The 23746-nt window shown below is 43.0% G+C and overlaps 1 protein-coding gene across 12 annotated transcripts in view; it reads left to right on the plus strand.

The window, feature by feature from the left end:
* LOC129659398 (cytochrome c oxidase assembly factor 1 homolog) overlaps positions 1-16067 on the plus strand; it is a 98834-nt gene extending 82767 nt beyond the window's left edge. For 7 of the 12 annotated variants that reach the window (XM_055590719.1, XM_055590723.1, XM_055590722.1 and 4 more), the window contains 5 exons: positions 9405-9456; positions 10818-10917; positions 12930-13078; positions 14902-14978; positions 15764-16067. In XM_055590719.1, the coding sequence (XP_055446694.1) occupies positions 9405-9456; positions 10818-10917; positions 12930-13078; positions 14902-14978; positions 15764-15860 (475 nt within the window). In that variant the 3' untranslated portion in view covers positions 15861-16067. Of the gene's footprint in view, positions 1-9404; positions 9457-10117; positions 10247-10817; positions 10918-12929; positions 13079-14901; positions 14979-15763 lie in introns of all 12 variants that reach the window. The other 5 variants (XM_055590729.1, XM_055590725.1, XM_055590726.1 and 2 more) reach the window with 1 other exon arrangement.
* The last annotated feature ends 7679 nt before the right edge of the window (positions 16068-23746 follow it).

Genomic DNA, 23746 nt, shown 5'->3' on the forward strand with positions numbered 1-23746 from the left:
ATATAATCAATCTGATTTTGGTGTCAACCATCTGGTGATGTCCATGTATAGAGTCTTCTCTTGTGTTGTTGGAAGAGGCTGTTTGTTATGACCAGTGCATTTTCTTGGCAAAACTCTATTAGTCTTTGCCCTGCTTCATTCCGTATTCCAAGGCCAAATTTGCCTGTTACTCCAGGTGTTTCTTGACTTCCTACTTTTGCATTCCAGTCCCCTATAATGAAAAGGACATCTTTTTTGGGTGTTAGTTCTAAAAGGTCTTGTAGGTCTTCATAGAACTGTTCAACTTCAGCTTCTTCAGCATTACTGGTTGGGGCATAGACTTGGATTACTGTGATACTGAATGGTTTGCCTTGGAAAGGAACAGAGATCATTCTGTCGTTTTTGAGATTGCATCCAAGTACTGCATTTCGGACTCTTCTGTTGACCATGATGGCCACTCCATTTCTTCTGAGGGATTCCTGCCCGCAGTAGTAGATATAATGGTCATCTGAGTTAAATTCACCCATTCCAGTCCATTTCAGTTCGCTGATTCCTAGAATGTCGACGTTCACTCTTGCCATCTCTTGTTTGACCACTTCCAATTTGCCTTCATTCATGGACCTGACATTCCAGGTTCCTATGCAATATTGCTCTTTACAGCATGAGACCTTGCTTCTATCACCAGTCACATCCACAGCTGGGTATTCTTTTTGCTTTGGCTCCATCCCTTCATTCTTTCTGGAGTTATTTCTCCACTGATCTCCAGTAGCATATTGGGCACCTACTGACCTGGGGAGTTTTCCTATCATTTTGCCTTTTCATACTGTTCGTGGGGTTCTCAAGGCAAGAATACTGAAGTGGTTTGCCATTCCCTTCTCCAGTGGACCACATTCTGTCAGATCTCTCCACCATGACCCGCCTGTCTTGGGTTGCCCCACGGGCATGGCTTAGTTTCATTGAGTTAGACAAGGCTGTGGTCCTAATGTGATTAGATTGACTAGTTTTCTGTGAGTATGGTTTCAGTGTGTTTGCCCTCTGATGTCCTCTTGCAACACCTACCGTCTTACTTGGGTTTCTCTTACCTTGGGCGTGGGGTGTCTCTTCACGGCTGCTCCAGCAAAGCACAGCCACTGCTCCTTACCTTGGACGAGGGGTATCTTCTCACCTACGCCCTTCCTGACCTTCAACGTGGGATAGCTCCTCTAGGCCCTCCTGTGCCTGTGCAGCCACGGCTCCTTGGAGGTAGGGTTGGTCCTCCCGGCCACTGCCCCTGGCCTCAGGTGTGGGGTTGGTCCTCCTGGCTGCTGCCCCTGGCCTCAGGCTTGAGGTAGCTCCTCCTGCCCGCCGCCCCTGACCTTGGACGTGGGGTAACTCCTCTCGTTGCTGCCCCTGATGTCGGATGCGGGGCAACTCGTAGTGGCTTTAAGATAGAACTGTTTTGTTAACTCTCCTGATTTATAGTTGGAATAGCTGGATAGTTCTTTTGTTCCATGGTTATTCAGGTGGTACTGCAGTCATCTGGTGGCTCACTAGGACTAGAATGTCCACGAAGGCTCATTCACGTGGTTATTAGTGCCTTGGTGCAGGGATAGTTCTTGGGACTTTGGGGCATACTGTTTATCTGTCTACCTACTATCTAGTCTCAGTCCTCACCCTTACCAGTGGTGTCTTCACTTATTCTTTTTATGGGATCTCTACAGCAGGGCAGAGTAACCATACTTTTTATATAATGGCTTGGGACCCCCAACAGTGCTGAAGTGAAAGCTGCCAGGCCTCCTTAAAGCTGAGGCATAGAACTGCCACAGGGTCAGTTCGGCCTCATTCTGTTGGCCGAAGGAGTCCTAGAGCCAGGCCAGATTCGTATCAAGGTGTGAATACCAGGAGGTGTGGTTCACTGAGGGCATCCTGGGAGCCTGTTTACCACAATATGAGAGTCTAAACCCTTCACATTTATTATTTTAATTGACATGATATTGTTCTTAGGGCTCAGACTTTTACTTCCTTTTGTGAATTTGCATATGCTTTTAATCCTGTTAACTTCTGTATCAACATCAAGAAAAGTAATAGTACTTGTACTCCAGTCTGGCTCAGTTGATAAAGAATCTGCCTGTAATGCAGGAGACCTGGGTTCGATCTCTAGATTGGGAAGATCCCCTGGAGAAGGGAAAGGCAACCCACTCTAGTATTTTTGCCTGGAAAATTCTATGGAGAGAGGAGCCTTGCAGGCTGCACCATGGAATAAGTTATGATGATTGGGGGCTTCAGCATGATTTTACTTATGTTATATATATATTATGTGGAATTTTAGGCCATGTTATAAATTTGAATATTGTATATATATTTTTAAAAGTTTTAGATGTTTTAATTCATTTTGTAACAGCATAAACAATAATTTTTTAGATCTAATTAATTGGATCTAATTAAATCTAGATCTAGTTAGTTCAGTTGCTCAGTCATGTCCGACTCTTTGTGACCCCATGAATCGCAGCACGCCAGGCCTCCCTGTCCATCACCAACTCCCGGAGTTCATCTAGATCTAATTAAATCTAATTAATTGCATGCTGTCTTTCCTAATACACTTTTTTCCCTAGATAATTTGTATTTGTTTTTTGATAAAATGTAATATATCTTTAACTAATGTTTCAGGAAGGCAATGTGGATTATGTAACATCTGGGTTCTTTCCAAATACATAATGACTTCCTCTGTCTTCACAGAGTTTGATTGGCTATAAAGTTTTTGTTTGTTTGTTTTTTGGCCATACCACATGACTTGTGGGATCTTAGTTCCTTGACCAGCGCCCCTAGCAGTGAAAGCGCTGAGTCCTAATCACTGAATTGCCAGGGAACTCCTGGTTTTAGAGGTCTTGGATTACACTCAGTGCTTCCCAGGAATTTATTGTTATTATTCTTTTGTCTTGGGAAATTTATTGTCATTTATGGGTATACCGTTTTAGGGTACTGGGATTTTTTTTCTCCCCCTGTAATAAAAAGTTTTTGCCAGTGAGGGTTGGTGAATAGATCTGGAAGATGGTGTACATTTTTGTCTTTTTTCTTTTTGTTTTCTTCTAGTATAATTCTGTTTTGTCTCGTCTTCAATTTAACAGCAGTTATGATGATCAGGTTTGTTAGATCTTAGTTCTGAAATTGGCATTTGTCATTTACTCTATTTTTGCTCTTTTATTGTACATTATGGGAAAACTTTTGTTAACTTTTGGCCACACCACGTAACATGTGAGATCTTAGTTCTGTGATCAACCAAGGATCAAACATGCGCCCCATGCATTGGAAGATGGAGTCTTAACCACTGGGCCACTGGGCCAGTCTTCAAGGGAAGACTTGAATGTAACTTCTTGAATGTAACTTCCTCATTATGAATTCAGCTTTTCTGGTCATGTTAATTCTGCTGTTTTTCTCCAGTGCTAATGTCAGTGTGGCTCAGACGGTAAAGTGTATGCCTGCAATGCAGGAGACCTGGGTTCAATCCCTGGGTCGGGAAGATCCCCTGGAGAAGGAAATGGCAACCCACTCCAGTACTCTTGCCCGGAAAATTCCATGGATTGAGGAGCCTGGTGGGCTACAGTCCATGGGGTCACAAAGAGTCGGACACGACTGAGCGACTTCATTTCAATGTCAGGTGTGCTGTTGCATTTTCGAGTTTCCTTGGAATCTTACCTGAGTTTCTTCTGTTTCCTTCTTAGCACGATGTCTCTTTATTCCCATCTTGTGTGTTCTTAGTCACTCAGTCGTGTCTGACTTTTTGTGACCCCATGAACTGTAGCCTACCAGGCTCCTCTGCCCCTGGGGATTCTCCAGGCAAGAATATCGGAATGGGTTGCCTTGCCCTCCTCCAGGGGATCTTCCCAACCCAGGGGTTGAACCCAGGTCTCTTATATTGCACGCAGATTGTTTACTGTCTGAGCCAACAGGGAAGCCCATCTTACTTGGTTCTTACAGGCAGTGTCTTTCAATAACTAAGGATGTGTCCAAATCAATGCTCTTCTTCATATTGTTTTATTTCTTGGAGTAAATTGTTGCCAGTGCCAGTCCTTTCTCTACTTGCTGTGAAGTTTTACTGACTAGGATTGTAGCCTCTGAATGGATATAGAAGAACTTCTGGATGGGGAAGGGATCGTGGCTGTCAGGGCTCACCCAGTGTGGGGCTGGCTGCCTGTTTCCTGATTGCTGCAAACCCAGGAACCCTGGGCTGGGGGTGGAGAGAGGTGAAGGGCTGCGCCTTCTTCCCACGCACTTCCTGGCAGCTGTGTTCTTACCCTTCAGAGGTAGGTGGGGCTACGGTTGGCCACTGAACTGTGTCTTCCTTCACACTAGTTAGTGGAACTTTCTCCCAGATTTTAGTAATATGTTACTGTCTGAAGTAGGCTCTGCTTTCTGTCTTTTCTTGTGTGTGTCTTTATAGGTGTTTTAAATGGGATTTAAAAATTCATGTCAGGTCGCCTGGTGCCCTCTTAAGCTACATTTTGTTTTCATCCTATATTTCATTATTTAAAAAAAAAAAAAAAAATGTTAAGGAGCTTTCTAGGTGGCTCAGTGGTAAAGAATTCACCTGCCAGTGCAGGAGACGCAGGTTCAGTCCCTGGGTCAAGAAGATCTGTTGGAGTAGGAAATGGCAACCCACTGCAGTATCCTTGCCTGGAAAACTTCATGGACAGAGGAGCCTGGCGGGCTGTAGTCCATGGTGTCACAGGTCAGAAACAACTGAGCGACTGAGCACAGTCCTTTTTATTGGCACCAGGATCTCTTCCAGGTAGTCACTGTTTTCCTGGAATCACTACCAGGTACTTGGATCTATTATCAACACTGGGCAGCCTTTTATCAGCATTCCTAACTCACCTTTACCTGGGGGAAAGTTGCCTCCTGCCAGGTGCTTTCCTCATGATTATCCTGAGTTCAGAACAGAAAGTTTTCTTCTAGAAACACTTGGTTATTCTAAGACTCCAGAGCCAAACCTGGTTAGAAAGCTTAATTTTTAAAATGCTTACCTTCGTAGTCTTTTAATTCAGGGAAGGGGTTTAAACAACAGAAATTTATATTGTCAGAGTTCTGGAGGCTGGGAGGACCAAGACCAAAGTGTAGGTGGGTGGTTCCTTCTGAGGCCTCTCCTTGGCTCGCAGGTGGTCCCCTTGCTGCCTCTTCACGTGGTTTTCTCTGCGCACCTGCATCCCTGATGTCTCTTCCTCTTCTTATGAGTATATTAGTCAAAATGGACTAGAGCTCCACCTTCCTGGTCTCATTTTAACATGATCACCTTTTTTTTTTTTTTTTCATTTCTCATTTTTATTGAGGTATAATTGACATAAAATTGTCAAATATTTAAAATATACAACTGTGATGATCTAATATACATAATGTAAACACTGTAAATGGATTCCCTCTAACAAATCCATCACTTAACTTTTATTTATTTTGGGGGAGAATATTTATTGTCTTTTAATTTAAAACATCTTTTAATCACATGTATTTGCATGCTGCTATATTTTTGGTTTTTGTTTTTAGCCTCTTTTGTCTCCCTTACCTCAAAACACTACATTTCATTCTTTTAAAATTTAGCCCCAATTTTCTTTTTTGCTAGTCACACTTCTTATATTTTATTTTTTGTCTATTTTTGGTCTTTTTTGGTCTAGTCCTTCCTTGTTCTTTCACTTTATTTCTTACTGCCTTAATTTTTTCATGTCTGTTTTCTTAAGTCGGATGTCCTCCCCTCCTCAGCCCTCTCTTCCCCTCATGGTTTGATTTTCTAAAGGCTGGAAGGATGTGTAGTCCTCTAAGAGTGGCAGTATTGTAGACAGTGTCATTCAACAGATGGGAAGACCTGCCTTTCCTCCGTCCAGTATTTTCTGAGTCAGTGTTCTCTCTGTCTTGACCCTTGAAATGATGACTTGGGGATATATTGACACGTGAACTTTAGAGTGGCTTTTGGACAGCATGTACCACCTGTGTGAGAATCTGATTATTCTGAAATCTATGATCTGTAACGTGTGTTTTGTCACTCAGTGGAAGGACCATGGCTTGCAGGGTCAGACAGACGGACGTCATAGCTCTGCTATGTAAGAGCTATGTGACCCTAAGCTGTCCTCAGGGGATTCTGATGTGCAGAGGTTGAGATTGCACCATGAGACTGCTTCCCTCCTTCCAGCTCAGGTATTTTTCTGTGGCTTGAACCCTCAGGGGTTCTTCTGTCCACCCTGCTGGTGAAACTTCTGCAGACCTCCTTCATCTGCAGGGGCTTGAGGGGAGCAGCCAAGAGGTAGTCTCCAACCCTATGCCGGCTCTCGCAGCTGTCTAACAGATCGTCTTTTGATTCTAGAAAGGGGGTCAGTATTTTGAAACCACTGGGCCCAAGTACCCTTTGTGTGTCAGAGCAGAACTATTAGGACTGCTTTCTGGAGACATCTTGCCTGTATTTTGTTCCACCTTTCTGTGGCTAACCATCCCTTAGTCTTCAAAATGAGTTGTAACCCTTTCCTCTTGGTTAATTGTAAAGCAAAAAAAAAAAAAAAAAAATTCTTCTTGGCTATGTAGTAGGCTAACTGAGGGCTTCCTGGTGACTCGGTGATAAAGAATTCACCTGCCAATGCGGGAGATGTGGGTTCGATCCCTGGGTCGAGAAGATCCCCTGGAGAAGGAAATGGCAACCCACTCCAGTGTTCTTGCCTAGAGAATTCCCATGGACAGAGGAGTCTGACGGGCTACCGTCCTGCGGTTGCAAAGAGTCAGACACAACTTAATGACTAACCAATAAGAAGAGTAATTGAATTTGAGTTTCTTGGGAGATTTTCACTTTGTTAAAAAATTTTCAATTCTTATCAAACCCTTATATATAAAATGTCACCTTCCTGGAGGTAGCCTAAAGTCTGTCTCTAGTTTTACAGAGCTTTTTTGAAATTTTTTGTGAGATTAGGGGTTGCTGAATACTTTATTCAAAAGTTAGCCGATGGGGCAGGGAACCTGAAGCTGGTTGAAAAGGACTGAGCCCCCCCTTTCTCCCATCCCAATCCCTTCTCCTTGCTTGGACACACTCAGTGGCTCTCTGGAGACCAGGTGGATCCTGACTGCCTTAGCGCTCCACGGAGTCAGAGTAGCCCAGTAGAGCTCCCCACTAAGTCCTCACTATTTGGGTCACTTGTGAGTTTCTATTTATGCTTTTTTTTCTTGGACTGCGATTGTGGTTTTGATTATGATATTTTATAAAAAGATCTAGGGGTGCTGTTTGTAACACCACCCACTTGAGAGATTGCCTTTCTGAACACGCGTGGGAGAGATAGCAGGTATGGTATTAGGAGGGTGGTGTTCCTCAATGGACGCTCTGGACCTTGTAGCTACTTAGGCTCCCTTTTCTGCTGAGCAGATAGGAAACTTGATGTCAAGACTGTGGCCACCTTGAGGAAACGGCTAGTGCATGACAGTGTATAGTTTGGGGTACTAACTTTACCCCAGCTTTTTCTTCTTAAAATTGTTTTCCATTTGTCATTTCCTTATCCATCTGTTTACTTCTCTTCTGACATGTAATATCCTTGTTAGCCCCATCATTCTTTTTAGAAGAAGTTGGTGTATAAATTAGCAAATATGTAAGAACTGTCCTAAATATTTTAAGAAACCGTCCTCTTAATGGATTCTTACCACTCTGGTCTGAGCTGTAGGCTGGGCTGTTGCAGAAGTTACCTGGCTGGTCGTGCCCTATCCCATCCCTCTCCTTTCTGCAGCCCTTTCTTGCAGAGTCGACCCAGCCACACAGGGTAGATGCTTCTCTGAGCAAATGCCTCCATTTCTAGACCCATTTCCCATGGTTCCCTTTCTGTACTTCTGCAGCTCTGGTTCTGCCACTCTGCCCTCCCTCTGCTTGTCATTTCTCTGAACCTGAAGCCCTCTTCCCACCCCTTCATCTCTCTCTGCTCTGTGTCGGTTTCCTCTGTGAAAGCAGGGCGGACCACTTCCTGGGTGCTACTTCCTCTCCTGCTCATGTGTTGGGTCACACTAACTGGGCTGTTCACCCACAGGGGCCTTTGTGCAAATTAGAACAAGGTACTGCATAGGACTTCCTACTACCGGAAGCCCACCTGATAAATGTATGAGTCCAGGCTGTTTACCCTGTGAGGGGCGCCCTGAATGTGTGGGGGTGGGGGTAGAGGGGTGTGCCTGCCTGTGCATTTGTGCTCCATGGCCCGTGTTGTAACTGGAGGGAATTGTCCATATCCCCAGCTCCATCAGTCTGGCCAGGGCAGGCCCTCAACACCTGTTTGCTAAGCTAAAGGAAGAACAAAGGTGTGAATTCACGCCATGCTCTTGTCTGAAAAATAGCAGGGAAAGCACACTTGACAAGGCTTTTGCACTGAATGTTACGAATATATTATAATGCCGAGATGTATTTTTTTCCCCCCACATCTCAGTATTTCTGAAATGACAGATACCTTAGTCAGTGGACTGTGGTAGGTGAAGACACAGCCCCTGGAGCTGGACTACTTGGGCCTGAATCCCAGGGCTACCACTCACACACTTATTTGTGAGATTTTGGGCATTTTACTTAATCCTTTCGTGCCTCAGCTTTAACAGTAGTTTGTTCTCTACTTCCTGGGGTTGTAGTGAGAGGTCAGTGGATTCATATATGTGCAGTGCTGGCTCAGACGGTAAAGCGTCTGTCTACAATGCAGGAGACCCAGATTCGATCCCTGGGTTGGGAAGATCCCCTGGAGAAGGAAATGGCAATCTTAGTACTATTGCCTGGAAAATTCCATGGACAGAGGAGCCTGGTAGGCTACAGTCTATGGGGTCGCAAACGACTGAGCGACTTCATTTTCCTTTCACTTTAGAATATCACCAGGCACATAATAAATAGTAAGAGATATGAGTAGTAGCTGTTAGCAGCACCATTAAAGGCGACATAGACACTCACTATATTGCTGTTTCCTTTTAACCCTGAAAAGCTGTTTTAATCCATGGAGCACAGCTTACATGGCTAAGCATCCCGTGTCAGTAGCTGCAGACTGGCCGCATTCTGTGTGCTGAGGTTGAACACCCTCTCTTCCCGCACCAGTTTCTGGTTTGCTGCAGGAGAACATGCACAGTATGCTGACAGGAAACCAGCAGGCTTTGTTTTTTCTTCTTAATATAGCAAAAGAGAAAGAGGGGAAACCCAGATAAGGCTCATTTTAGAACTTAACTTCTCCAAAGCTTAGACTGGTAATAAGTCTTAGCTGTGTAAAACTATCAACCAAAGAAAATTGTATTTGAGAAAGTGATTATGTATCCATTAATTCATTCACTGCACTAAGCAGCTTGTCGGGTTTTAGTTCCCTGACCAGGGATTGAACTCAGGCTCTTGGCAGTGAGAGCCCAGAGGCTTACCCACTGGACCACCAGGGAATTCCCTGAAAAAGTTCTTCTAATGTAAAGTTTTTGTCTGATTGCAGGGCAACCTTCCTTAGATGGTTTTCAAGGAAACTGGGCTACGAAGTGGCAAAGGTAATGACTGTTCTGGGGCCTAGCTCCGCATCTGATGCCTCCTGGTGTCCTCAAGTTAGACAGTAGATGGATGTCTCTCCCCAGATAGTCGTGGATTCCCCTGGTCCTCACTGTTCACTTGTGGCTGGCTGCAAGACCACGTCAGGGATGTGGTGGCCCTTCTCTGAATTGCTTAAGACTTTTTCTCCCGTCTCATGTTCGCTTGAGAAACGACAGCCGTGTAGGAAGCTGTGCATGACTCCTGCTCACCGCCACACCCTGTTGAGCTCTCCTTCACGTTAAGCAAGATCTGACTAATGCATTCTTTGGAGATGCTCTGCCTGTTTTCATCATGAGACTAAATGTTTTTTTCCCAGATCGCACTACTGTAATTGAGTTTACCCTCCACTTTGAGAAATATCCTTACCTACCAGAGAGCATAGCAGAGACTCCCACAGCATTGGAGGACACTGATTTGGAGTTTTGGTACCCTTTCCTTAGTTGAATAAAACAGTATATGAGTAAACAATATAGGGATGATCTGAAACTTTTTTAATTCAATATATCTAAACCCTGAGTTTGATACTTCTGTGTAGAACTGGTCAACTTTAGCCCTGTCAGAGGGTGTATTTAATGACCAGTTCCCAGAAAGAGTATCTACATGAGGAACTTTCTCCAACAGGCCTTCTTCTGAACCTTCAGGATTCATTTACCTTCAGGTTGCAGAAATGATAGGCAGGCAGCTGTTCTTACTCTCCATCGCCTAGAAGGTGGAGGAACAGACAGTGGGAATGTGTTCATCTTGACTCAGGTTGGTTAGCGGAGACACTCGCTGATCTGAGTCCAGTGCAATGGGTTTGGTGCACTGAACTTGCTGAGCTGGCTCCTCTCCATCTCTTCATTCAGCCCGAAAGTCATGGCCAGTTTCCTTATCCGGGGTGGGGGGGGGGGGTGGCATTTCTCGAAATATGAAAGAAAGCAGCCAGTGACTGCTCTGGCCCGCTTGTAGGCTTACAAGACCAGCTATTGCCACAAAGGGAGAAGCTTCCTGTTTACCAGCCGGCGTGAGACAAAGTGGTTGTGCTTCCTAGCTGTGCGGGACTTGGCACGTGGGCCACATTCTGTCCATCAGGACTGCAGGGCTGAATGCCTGCTCTGTGCTCAGCCCTTGCCCCTGTGGCCCCGGTCCTGGATGCAGGCCACCCTCCGGAGGGCACTTTCACTTGGGCTCCACAACTGGCCCTGGCCTTCTGAAAGGGAAGGCGGCCTTGCCTCCTTGCTGGCTTCCTCCTTAGCTTTCCCTTCCCCATGGGGCCCGATCCAGGCAGAACCCTTGGCACGAACCTGAATCCCACCATAAATTCACATCTTTTGTTCCTAAGTCTCTAGGAAGCAGGATGCCAATGCCTCTGGGGAAACAGGTCTTTTTCGCCGGAGTGGCAGCTAGTGGGAGCTGCGCCATCCTGTACTACCTGGTCCAGAGTAAGTATCCGGTGAAGCGCCCACGGCAAGGCCGCCTCCTAGTTCTCTTGGCCCCTTCCTCCATCAAAGGAAATACTTCAGATGCTTTCAGCAGATTAGAGAAAGAAGGAAAGGGCTATTTTGAGCAGCCAGTACACCATTCCATTGGCTATAGCTTCCTTCTCATCCTGTAATCCCAGTTTTCCCAGGAGCCACAAGAACAAATAAAAGGAACAGGACTCATTTGCGTAAGAAGCCTTGAAAAAGCAAGATGGGCTTTCACCCCTGTGCACACACAGGGGATCCATCAAGATTTCTGAGATTATGTAAAGAACAAAGGAAAGGGGGCTACCAGATGGTTCCCAGGTGTGGAAAACTGGCTTTCTCCAGTGTCCTCAGCCTGTTCACCCTGCCATTCTCTGCTGTTCAGTTAGTGGCGGACAGGACACCTTGAGCTGGGGACTGGGGCAGGAGCAGAAGACTCTGCAAAAGCAGAGTCTAGGCTGGCAAAATCCTGACAGATGCGGCTTCCAGCCCCACTGCACCTAAATTTGAATTTGTAAAGATAGACCACGATCATCGGGAGCAGCCAAGACATTTAAGGGCATTTCAGTGCTACTGGTTGTGAAGCAGCAGCAGAAAGACTGACTTTCTTTGAAGATCTTTTATGCCTGCCTGGCTTGGCTCCTCACCCTGTTACTTCCTGCCCTGATGTGAGCATCACCCACAGCCAGGCAGATAGCCTCAGCCCCCTCCACCCGTTCTTCCCCACCTTCCTTCAGGGCTGACCCAGAGATCTCTGGATCTAGAGGTGGTCAGAGATGAGCATTCCCAGGGATAATTCAGACTGGAATAGCTCAGCACCACTGCCCCTTTGCCAGAGCAACGGAGGCAGAACGTGACAAAAATGAATACATTTTCAGGTTGAGGGCCTGGCAGCCTTTCCTTCTGAGGGAGCTGGGGTCAGCTGATAGTGATAGTCCAGTGGGCTCTGCGACCAACTGCCTGGGTTGAATCACAACTCCCAACTCTGGCCTAGCTGTGTGACCTTATGGGGGAGTCTGATTTCTTCCTGGGCCTGAGTTATCTATGTGATGAGGGGTAATATTTAGGGCCTCCGTGTGAGTTTGTTGTAAAAATTAAATCAGTCTCACAACTTGTGGGATACGGAGGAATTGCTCAGGGAAGGTGGTCTGGATGCCACCTCTGCTCCTCCACTTGTCATGGCTGCGACCTCTTTCACGCCTGCAGCCCTCTCCTGGGAGGCCATCCTGGAAGGGCATTCTCCTTGACCTCTCCAGGCTCAAGCCGCCTTTCCTGTCCATTACTGTGATCTGGCCTACAAGTCTTTCTTGTTGCCACACTGACAACCATACTTGAGAAGCTTAGCTTCCTTTGGTCTCTCCCTGGGGAGGCTTGTCGTACCTGATGCTTTCAGGGAAGTGCTTCCTGGAGTTACCAGTAGTCTTTGGGCCAAGGATACCTGAGGCTGAGAGCAGTTTATCTACATGAAATGTTGGCATAAATCTGTAAACTTGACAAGTTAGCATTTTCATGCTATTTCATGCTATCAAGTCCTATTACTTGGCCTAAGGGTTTTGTTTTTGGTGGTGCAGTCTCTCTATATTTTGGTTTATCAGGACCTTCCTCTTAGTGGAAGGAGTAATGTTCGGAAGTCAAGTTAGATTCTGGCCCCAACTGTGCTTCAGATATCACAGGACATAGAAATAGAAAGAAAGTTAGAGAAGGTCTGAGCAGACGCCTTACGTGAAGGAGAAAGGCAGTGAATGAGGTGAGGAAATAAGAAATGAACTTGACACAGAAGGATCAATACCTTGCTCAAGGTCACCTGCCATGCCCCTACAGATGCTGACTTCCTATGTTTTAGTGTCTCCAAAATGAGACCTTAATAATAATTCCACCTGTTGATTTCATGTTTGTTTCTATTTTCCATGCTGTACATGAATTGTGTCATTTAACTTTCTACAAGTTCAGTAAAGGAAATACATGTAACCCCTCTGTTTTCCACTTAGAAACATTTTCCAGAGCTTCTTATTACCAGCTGGCCCTGGAGCAGCTGCACAGCCACCCTGAGGCACTGGAAGCTCTGGGCACTCCTCTCAACGTTCACTACCTCCGACTCACCGACAAGTACAACTTCGTGGACATCGCTGATGCAAAGGTAACCTGCTCCCCCTGCGAACTGTAGGCTGGGTGCCTACTGGGTTGAGGAGGGGCTGCTGTAATCTGGAAAGAGTCTTGGAACAAGCTGGAGGAAAAGATGTGAGATGGGAAAATCCACTATGTGAAACTGCCACTAGGTGTTACGTAGCACCTTTAAAAAAAAGCACTGTGGACTAATTAACTTCCACATAAGTTTTCTCCCTTTCCGGGGAATTGATGTGGCAAGGGAAAAGCTGTTTGTGCTCAGGTCACCATCTTGAACTGAAGGTTGTCGAGAAATGATCAGTGGTGGTTTGCCAGTATTTCAGTTTTGAACTTGAAATATACCTACAGCTAATCGGTGCTCATTCAAATCTAAAAACTCTTTAAACTCCAGTTTTAAATATAAAAGCTTCCATGCAATGCCAGTCCATTTTTTCAGCTGTATTTCACTTTTATATAGTTCAACTGATAAAACTCAACTGAATATAAAAAGCATTTTTTTCCTTCTGTCTGTTAGAGGAATACAGAGAAGACTTGGAGGGAGTTTATAGTTTATGGCTGTGGTTCCCTCTGCCAGTGTGTTCTCAGCGGAGGTGTGGCTGGGAGAATGGGCTGAGTGAGGCAGTGAAAGGGCTGTGACGTCATCTTGGGAGGTGTGCGCTTGATTCTGCGACAAGCAGAAGGCCTGGAATATTTGGAGGATAAGAGTGAGCTGATCTGACCTAGTTTATTTTTGTTCTTGTTGTAATTTTAACAGGAACAGTTTTATTGGAATTCTCCCCCTAACTACAAAAGCAATTTGTATTCAAGTATTCTGCTAAAAATAGTGGTTTAAAAAAACTTTTAATTGTTGTCTAGTTGATTTTATATTGGATTAGTCCAGTTTGTTGGCATATAATTCGTAGTCTTCTATGAGTCTGTATCTGTCTGTACTAAGAGTTGTGGCTCTTCCTCTTTCATTTCTCATTCGGGTCTACTCCTTTTTTCTTGAGTCTGGCTAGAGGTTTGTTGATTTTTATCTTTTCCCAGCTCTAGATTATATTTATCTTTTCTGTTGTTTTTTTAATCTATTAATTTCCTCTGATTTTTATTATTTCCTTTCACTGACTTTGGGCTTTGTTCTTTTTCTAACTCCTTTACAGTCCAGATCAGAGTATGGACCAATTTGCTACTAATAGTTACCCTTTTTAAACAAACAGTGGACTTATTTTTTGTTTTTCTATTATGAAAAGTTTCAAGTATATGGAAAAGATGAAAGAATTTATGCTGTGGAACTCATGTATCTGCTACCTGGATTCTGTAATATTTTGCTCAGTGTGCTTTATCCTGTACCTATTTGCCTACCTCTATTTGTTCATGAACCTATCTTATTATTTCCAAATAGCCATACACTTCACCTTTAAATTCATAAGCTGTATATAATTAATCAGAGTTTATGGTTGCTTTTTTTGAGGTAAAATTTACTCTCAGGATCTGATGAACTTTAACAAATGCATCCCCCTATGCAGTCCATGGGGTTGCTAAGAGTCAGACACGACTGAGCGACTTCACTTTCACTTTCCACTTTCATGCATTGGAGAACGAAATGGCAACCCACTCCAGTGTTCTTGCCTGGAGAATCCCATGGATGGAGAAGCCTGGTAGGCTGCAGTCCATGGGGTCGCACAGGGTCAGACACGACTGAAGCGACTTAGCAGCAGCAGCAGCATGCAACTCAAGCCCCTACCTAGATATAGACTGTTCCCATCACCTGAGAGGGGCCTTATGCTCTTCTCACATTATAGCCATCTCTGAGAGGATAGCATTGTATCCACTTATATGTCTCTTTATACCCCACAGCTGAAGATCCCTGTCTCTGGACCAAAGTCAGAGGGCCATCTCTATGTCAGCTCATCCAGAGATGCCCCCTTTAAGAGGTATGATGGGGAAGTGGGTGGGGAGCAGGAGGAGAACCTTCTTCTGGAAACAATCTTGATTTCCCTTTTCAACTGCAGTTGTATGATTGCGGCACTAAGAATTAGTTTTACAAAGCTTCAGAAGTTTCACAGCCAGGACAACATGCATGCCAGTGCTTTTGCTCTTAGCTCAGTCCGGACATTTTATCCAATGCAAACTACTGAATTTGAGGAGCTTTAGTTGGTGTGGTCTAGGTCTGCCATGCTGTGTCACAGTTTCTAACACTGCTGCCTCTGTCGTTACAAGTGAATAAAGGCCTGGGTTCCTGTTCCAGAGTTATTCATCACATTCTTTATGTAAGCTCTCCCTCCACCCCATTAATTGGCTTTTCTTGTCTGGTTGCCAGGAGCTAAGTCAGTCACTTCCCCCACGGGAAGCCTCTCTCTGAGATGTCTGCTGTTTAGCCAGGATGTATTTTAATTCCTGGGGACAAAAGGCAGTCCCTGCCTGGCCTCGCTGACCCCTGAGCCTGGGATTAGAGGAGGAGCTGAAGGTCGAGGGGAATTAGGAAACCAGGAATGAGGTGCTCCTTCTCTGATTTCAGCCATTCATTGTGAAACTTGCCTTGATGGCGATTTAAATAAAGATAGCCTGCAATAAAAGGTTAAAACATTGTTAACATACTGCTAACATAAAATAGTTTAAAAAATTTAAGAAATTCCAAACAACTGTTTATTTCCTTTTAAACCATGTCTCTTGCCTCGGTGTTTCATTGATGAGAGACTATACTTTTGGTTTTTCTCAGGTGGAACCTTCAGGAGGTCTTCTTAGAGCTCAAGGATGGTCAGCAGATTCCCCTGTTCAAGCTCAGCAGGGACAACGACGAGGGGAAAAAGGAGTGAAAATGATCAGCTCCCTCTGCTCCTGGCCTCCCTGGTCACCACGCGTCCCCCGGGGCTGCAGGTGCAGCCATATGGTGATCTCTGTATCATTCTAATTTAACCACAGTGAACCCTACTGAAGTTTTTAATCAGAAACTTACTATAATTTATAAGAATTTGAAAGTCCTCTGTACAGAAGTATAGAATAAAGGGAATCAGTATTAATAATGTTGATTTCTCATCTCTCACCAACCCACCCCCCGCCAAAAAAAAAGTTTTCAATGAAGTTTTCTAGCACTGACGTTTTTAAGTGTTAACATCAGAATGCCAAGGGAGACAGACAAGCACTTCTGTCTGGTCGCTGTACCCTAAATTTATGTTAAGTAGCTTGTTGGTCACTCTCAAGTACTTATGAGTTTTTCTTCTTCATTGTTTTATTTTCTTGTTTTAGTCACCAACTGTCTGCCTAAATGAAGATTCACAAAATAACTGCTTTAACCCAAACATTTCAAAAGCTTAAAACAACCACATTTTAGAGAATCTTACCTGTAGGTTTTCTTAGTCTTGCAGGGGGACAAGATCTTCTGAGCACCAGAGCCTATAAATCCCAGAAATCTGCCACTTTTGCTTTGGAAAGGCCAATTTAAACTCCTCAGTATTATTAAGCTTAATGTAGTTATAATCAGGGATGTTCATCAGCTCTTTTCCTGCGCTCTTAATATTCATTGAAGGGAAACTTCAAAAAGGTTATGCGTAAATGTGCTGGTAGAGTATGAGGCCTTTCATCGTTGTTCTGTAGTTTGTTTCTTTAAAAAATACTCTTTGAATAGAATATTAAGTAGAGAAGTCTTTCCCTGAGGGCACTTTTTCCAGTGTGTGTGTTGATAAATATTACGACCTGTGGAGTCTTTTTTGCGCTGCTCTGTTCTTTGACAATTTATGTGCCGTTCTGTTCTCTAACAGCTTTTACTTCCTTTCAGTGTTTGCTGGATTTTTTTCTTGGTGTGGCCAAACCGTAGAAAACCCAAGTGGATCATCTGTTCTGAAGGAAAAGCAAGTAACAATTTTTGTGTAAAATTTGGATTAAGAGGCTTTCCTCTAGTATTATGTAGTAAAAAGATCCTTAATTTCTATTTGAGTCACCATCTTGGGTACTTTTTCCAGTTAAGCATATTTCAGTGTATTTACTTCTTAATGCCTGCATGGCTGATTTTGAACAGGCCAGAAATGCAGTCACTGAAGTAGACACTGTCCTTTCTTTTCTTGAATTGGTGCTGTGTATGTGCAGCCCACTACTTGTGTATCTAGCAATCACTGTGCCTCAGCCATGGTCTCCCAGCAATGACCCTGAAGACATCTTGGATAATACACATCATCATCAGAGGCAAAGGTGACTTTTTACCAACTGAGCAAATGCTCCAAGCCAGCACTGGAGAAAGGGCTTCACTAGCATTGTAAGAATCACAGACTTATGAAAACAGCAGACGAGCAATCACAGCCAACAAGTGGCAGGAGGACTCCCACTGGCATTTACTAAATAAGATGCTGCCTGGTCTCTGCTCACAGCAGTTTCCATGATACTGGACCAGCAGAGTTCCAAGCAGTAGTGCGAAAATGACGTAGTAGGAGAGAGAGACCAGTTATCTATGGGCCTTGAGGTCTAAGATTTCAGATATGATGGAGACTGCCTTACAGACAGAAAGAACATGAAAAAAGGTCTCAGCAGGGAAATTGAGCTATACTCCAGAAAGATGATCTGCCCTTTGGCCGGTTAGCTGAAGATACAGTAAAAGCAAGCTCTGGACAGGTAAGGTGACCAGTGTTAGCATTTTACATGCAGCTTATAGCCATCAGATTTTGGAGTAAGTATATGATTCTACTGTTAGGAGAATGTACCAAATTATACTGATAAGACCTGTATGACTTTCAGAAGTCACAGATTTTACTGTCATTTATCCCATTTTTCTAGATTTGGCTTCCCCCTACCTGTCTTCCTTCCAACCATTCACCAGTCCAGGGATTTAATAATACCCGCTGAGACAAGGTTCTATCACTCCCAGTTTTGGTAAAGTTGTATTCAGCAAAGATGAAACTAAATTACATCCACATGAAGCTACCAGCACTTGGCAAACAGTGGCCTCCCTCCTCTTCCCAGTGGAAAGGCCAGAGAAATGTTCTCTTAACAGCAGCTTTAGGGCTTTCTGAAGGCAAGCAGCCTTAGGCTATGGACTCTGGTGTTTTCAGCTTGTCCATATTAAAGATATGAATAGATATGAATAAATACCTATCGGTTACCAGTCTTACAGGTGAGGCAGTGTTCCTCCTGCAGCAATCCCACTGTACTAAGATTCTATCCCAAAGATACGCTGGCAAAAAAGATACAAAAATGCCATCTATGTATAGATTATTTAATGCAACATTCTTGTAATAGCAAAAACTGTAAACAACCTGAATGTAACCCAACTATCCATCAACAGAGACTGGGTTACATCAGTTTTGGGATTTCCTTATAATTGAGGAGTCTGTACTCATGCAAAGGAATTTTATATATGCATGTTTATATGTATGTATATATTAGCTTCTACTTTCAAAAAAGAAACAATGGAAGAATAACTAAAGTCAGTACCAGTAGTTACCTTTGGGGAAGTAAACAGCAAGGGTGTGTAAGCAGGAAACAGGGATGGAACTGTAATTTCCACAAAGTACCTTGTCTTATAGTTGAGACTTTGAAACCATGCTGTTTTATTTTTACATAATTAAAAAATAAAACTGCAAAGAAAAAAAATCTTTAAAATACTTTTGAAATATTTCTTCTCTGTATGACTCATTTGTTAAAATATTTTTAGTGACTTTCTGCCTCAACATCCTTAGTGGTATATATCCTTCTGGCAAGAAAGGAATCCCAAGAACTTTTAAACTACCACTGGGCTAGTGTTACTGTGTGTGTGTACGTGTACACACTCACACTCATTCACTGGAGACTTCCTCCTTCCACAGACCTGGCTTTCATAATCTGAGGTGTATTCACTAATTTTCTCAGACCTAAAATACACAGAACCACTGTCAACTCTAAGAAGCAAAACCCCCTAGAAGGGACAAGATAGAGACCTTTTCTCTGTTCTTCCCATTAAGCACAGCTAAAACCCGGGCTATTTATCAAAGCAACAGAAACAACCTGAAAAATGAAAAGGCAGCAGACTGGCTAAGGACTTTGGACCCAAATAGTGACATAGCAATGAGTTCCTGTGTTTTCTTTTACCTCATTTTTCCCAGACTAGGTGCTGGTAAAACCAGCAGCCTCAAAACCCCGATGGCAGAGATAACTGAAGCCAAGAAAAGCTGGCTTTCTCAAGCCAAAGAACTTCCACACGGTAATTGCCAGACACCATGGATAAAAACAGGGCCCCAGCCTTCCCCTGTCAGCTGGGGCCAGGTGGAGAGCCCAGACTTTCTTCCTTACTCAGCTCTCATGAGGCTGCCCTGGTCCTCTGCAGGGGTGGTGGCAGAGAAGGCTCAGTGGGGAGCTAGGACACCATCCCCGCGCTGTGATATCCTCTCTCCACCCCTGTGGCATCAGTGGAGGCCACACAGGGAGCCAGCCCACACTTCGACACCTGCCCACCATTCTCATGGTGTCAATGAGGCCCATGTTCTTTAGACAATAAAGAGGTACCTTAACCCCTGCCAGGGTGTCAGAGAAGGCCAAGTGGTGAACCTGGACCTTCACCCTACAATGGGCAGCAGCGAGGAGGCAGTGTGCATACATACCCCACGTTGCCCACCAGCATGGTGTCAGAGAAGATGTGCTAAAACAGAAGATTGAAACAAGATCCAGAGTCTTTTAACATAAAACCAAGTGTCCAGTATAATGAGAAAATTGTATTTTTGTATACCAAGAACAAGGAAAATCTCAAAAAGAAGGAAAGGATCAGGAACTTAGAAATTACCCAATCTGAACCAAGAGAATAGTCCAAAAATAGTACATGTGAGTCTATAATAAAAAAATCCAGCATTCATGTCACTGGAATCCCAGGAGAGAAGATAAGGGTGGGGATGAAAAAGCATCTGAAAGAATTAATGGCTGACAAGTTTCCAAATGTGGCAAAAGACATAAACCTATACATTTACAAAACTGGGTGAAACCCAAACAACGTAATCCTAAAGAAATCAACAATAAGACAAACTTCTGAAAAACAAAGGCAAAGAAAAAAGCTTGAGAGCAGCAAGACAGAAATACCACCGTACCTACCCTGGGAAGATAATCCAGGTGAGAGATGTCTCCTCAGAAACCGTGGAGGACAGAAAAAGGGCACAGAATTCTTCAAATGCTAAAAGAACTGTCAACTCTGAATTCTGTATCTGATATAATTATCCTTCAGGAATGAAGGAAAAATAAAGACATGCCAGATGATGGAAAGCAAAAACAAATCTGCTGACTAGACCTACCTTAAAAGAGTGACTAAGGGAAGTTCTTGAAATAGAAAGGAAATGCTTAAAAAAAAGAGTCTTAGAACATCAGGAAGGAGGAACAATTGAGCAAAAATGCAGAAGAATTGATGCTTTTGAACTGTGGTGTTGAAAGACTCTTGAGAGTCCCTTGGACTGCAAGGAGATCCACCAGTCCATCCTAAAGGAAATCAGTCCTGGGTGTTCATTGGAAGGACTGATGTTGAAGCTGAAACTCCAGTACTCTGGCCACCTGATGGGAAGAACTGACTCATTTGAAAAGACCCTGATGCTGGGAAAGATCGAGGGCAGGAGGAGAAAGGGACGACAGAGGATGAGACGGTTGGATGGCATCACTGACTCAATGGACATGGGTTTGGGTGGACTTCGGGAGTTGGAGATGGAGAGGGAGGCCCGGTGTGCTGCGGTTCATGGGGTTGCAAAGAGTTGAACATGACTGAGCAACTGAACTGAACAGGTAAATATGATAAACTGTCCTTCTCTTTGAGTTTTCTCAGTTGTTTGATAGTGGAAATAAAACATATAACATTGATATAATACTTTACCCAAACTGGTAAAATGTTGATACCAACCCCTTTTTGTTAATATTGAAGAGTTATATATATAAATTGTGGTTACAGGAAACTACATGTGATAAAAGGGTTTTGTTATTGAACTACAGCTACATAAGATGTGTCTGTACTATCTTGCCAACTCCCTGTAAGTCTGTAATTATTTCAAAACACAAAGCTTTTAAAGATGTAGGATGAGGACACAGAATATGTTGTTTTGAAGGGGGCATGGATGACGGATAATCCTTCCCTCCTGAGTGATTTCTACTCTCTGAGGATTAAACATATCTCTTCCTAAGTATCTTGATTTTTTTTCTTCTAGGTATATTTCTCTCACAATTTATTAGAAAGCTGGTCACTTGATAATATATCATGTTAGAGAACTAACATGATACTAATTCTCATGAAAACCCATCACAGTATATCAACACTAAGCATTTGTATGTAAAAAGTCATACTATTGATGGTAACATATTTAGTAAAAATAGTTTAGTTTTAGTAGATAAAAACTCACTTATTTTAATAAAAACTATAAGAAGGAATGCAAAGTACTTAGATTCTTCTGTCATGTAAAATAAACTGCTCCCCAACGGACTGTGTCAGTACTGGTTTGAAATAGGAAAATCTCCTGTTTAAAATATGTTTAGATGACAATAGCCCAGGGGTTGACAGACTTATTCGGAAAGGGGCCAGATAGTATCTATTTTAGGTTGATCAGGCTTTAGGATGTCTGCTGCAGCTACTCAGCCCTGGAGTTGTCCTGTGAAAGCAGCTGCAGACAAATGTAAATGAACGGGCTGTGTCCCAAGAAAGCTTCATTTATCAAACGCGCCACAGGGCATAGGGCGCCAACCTTTGTACCCGCCTAATCTCAGGATACTTATCCTCATTATTAAAAAAAGATCCATCCACAATCTAGCTACACTGAAATAATTTTTAGATATCATTATTTTGTGAACATATCTAAGATGTAGCCAGAGGTAGACTCCACTGCAGTAAAAGCCCTAGAAAGCACAATGACTCTATCCTTGTTTTATCAGCAGCTGTAAGATCTCAGGCAAATCACACATTCTGAGATTCTATCACTTCATCTCTGCTTTGAGAGAATTACAGGAGGGAGTGTTATTCCTTCCTAATTTTGGTACTATGAATGTCAGCAGAATTCCTTCCAGTCTTACGAACAAAACTTTAAGACTTTAAATGAAGAGTTTTGGAAGAAAGGTACACTCATTTTTACTTGAATAATTTATAATGTAGGTCTGATTAAGCACAATGAGTTAAAATTTACCACTGGAGGATTAGGAGTATCAAAAACCAAAACTGACAATATCTTCAAATTACGACATATGCAGGAATAAAGTTAGCAAAGGATGTACAAGGTCTCTACACTGAAAAATATTAAACAATGTTGAGAAAAATTAAAGTGAAATAAGTAGGAATACACACTATGTTGTTTTTTCTAGTTCCTTTGCATTTTTGAACAATCTTAGAAGGAACTGGAAGTCCTGTTGTACTGGACATCAGGACTTATAAAGTTCTGACAAAAAGATAGGCAGATTAATGAAACAGAAGAGTGTGCATAAGTAGATCCACAGACATTATGGTCTGAAGGTTTTAGACAGTGACACCAAAACAATTCAATGAGTAAAGGAAAATTGCTGTGACAAATGCTGCTGGAATAAACTAAATATTCATATGGAAAACAAAGATATTTGACTCCTGTATGTTAGTTGCACAATCATGTCTGACTCTTTGTGACCCCATGGACTGTAGCCTGCCAGGCTCCTCTGTCCATGGAATTCTCCAGGCAAGAATATTGGAGTGGGTTGCCATTTCTGACCCCTACCTAATAACAAAGGGGAAAGTTTTTAAATTCAAAGTGGATCATGGACCTGAACACAAAAGTTAAAACTGTAAAGCTTAAAAAGATATTCCTGACTTTGGGGTTGGTAAAGACTTATTACAGAGGATACAAAGTATTAACCATAAAACAAAAATCGATGAATTGGACTTCACTGAAGTTAAAAGCACCTTCTCATCACAAGACACGTGAGAAAACAGACAACTTATGGCAGGAAAAAATGCCTACCATAAATCTTACAAAGGACTTACACCCAGGGCCCATATCTTAAAAGATTATCACAAGTCACTATCCAATTAAAAAGGACAAAAAACTGGTTCAAATGTGAAATATTTGTTCATTAGTCATCATGGAAATGCAAATTAGACCACCTTGAGACACCACTACATACCCATGAGAACGGCCAAAATAAAAGATGGCCAACACTAAATTGAAGCAACCAGAACTCTCATATTTTGTTGGCAGGAATGGAAATGAACAATCACTTTGGAAATGGTCATTTTCTCAAAAAGATGGATACACAGCCATCTATCCTGTGGCCTAGAAATTCTATTTCATCTAAAAAGAATGAAAACGTGTCCATAAAAAATTCCCAGGCAAGAATATCTATAGCAGTTTTATTCATGTTAGATAAAACCTGAAACAGACCTGGGGTCCACGAACAGAAATACGGTTTTACATAAACTGTGGTGTGTGCAAACAGCACCACATGGCAACAAGAAGCACACGGCTGAGTCAGCTCCCTATGTGAATGAGCCTCAGTCACCAGGGTCAAAGCCACACCGGGGGACATGCCGTATCATTTCCCTCTATACAAATATATTCATTTGTCAAGCTCAAGAGAGGCTGCTATGGATTTAGAGCTGTACATTTTCATTACCTGTAAATTATATCCCCCTTCCTACAATAAAATAGCTAAGGCTCTTGAGATTAACATTTTTAATCCAGCTCTTTTAGTTCTGTAACAAATTGAAGGTCAAGTGCTAGATGATCTTTAACAGCTTTGACTATCTTTTTTTATCAGTCTA

Source organism: Bubalus kerabau, chromosome 8 (assembly GCF_029407905.1).
Source record: "Bubalus kerabau isolate K-KA32 ecotype Philippines breed swamp buffalo chromosome 8, PCC_UOA_SB_1v2, whole genome shotgun sequence".
In the NCBI taxonomy this organism is placed as follows: Eukaryota; Metazoa; Chordata; class Mammalia; order Artiodactyla; family Bovidae; genus Bubalus; species Bubalus kerabau.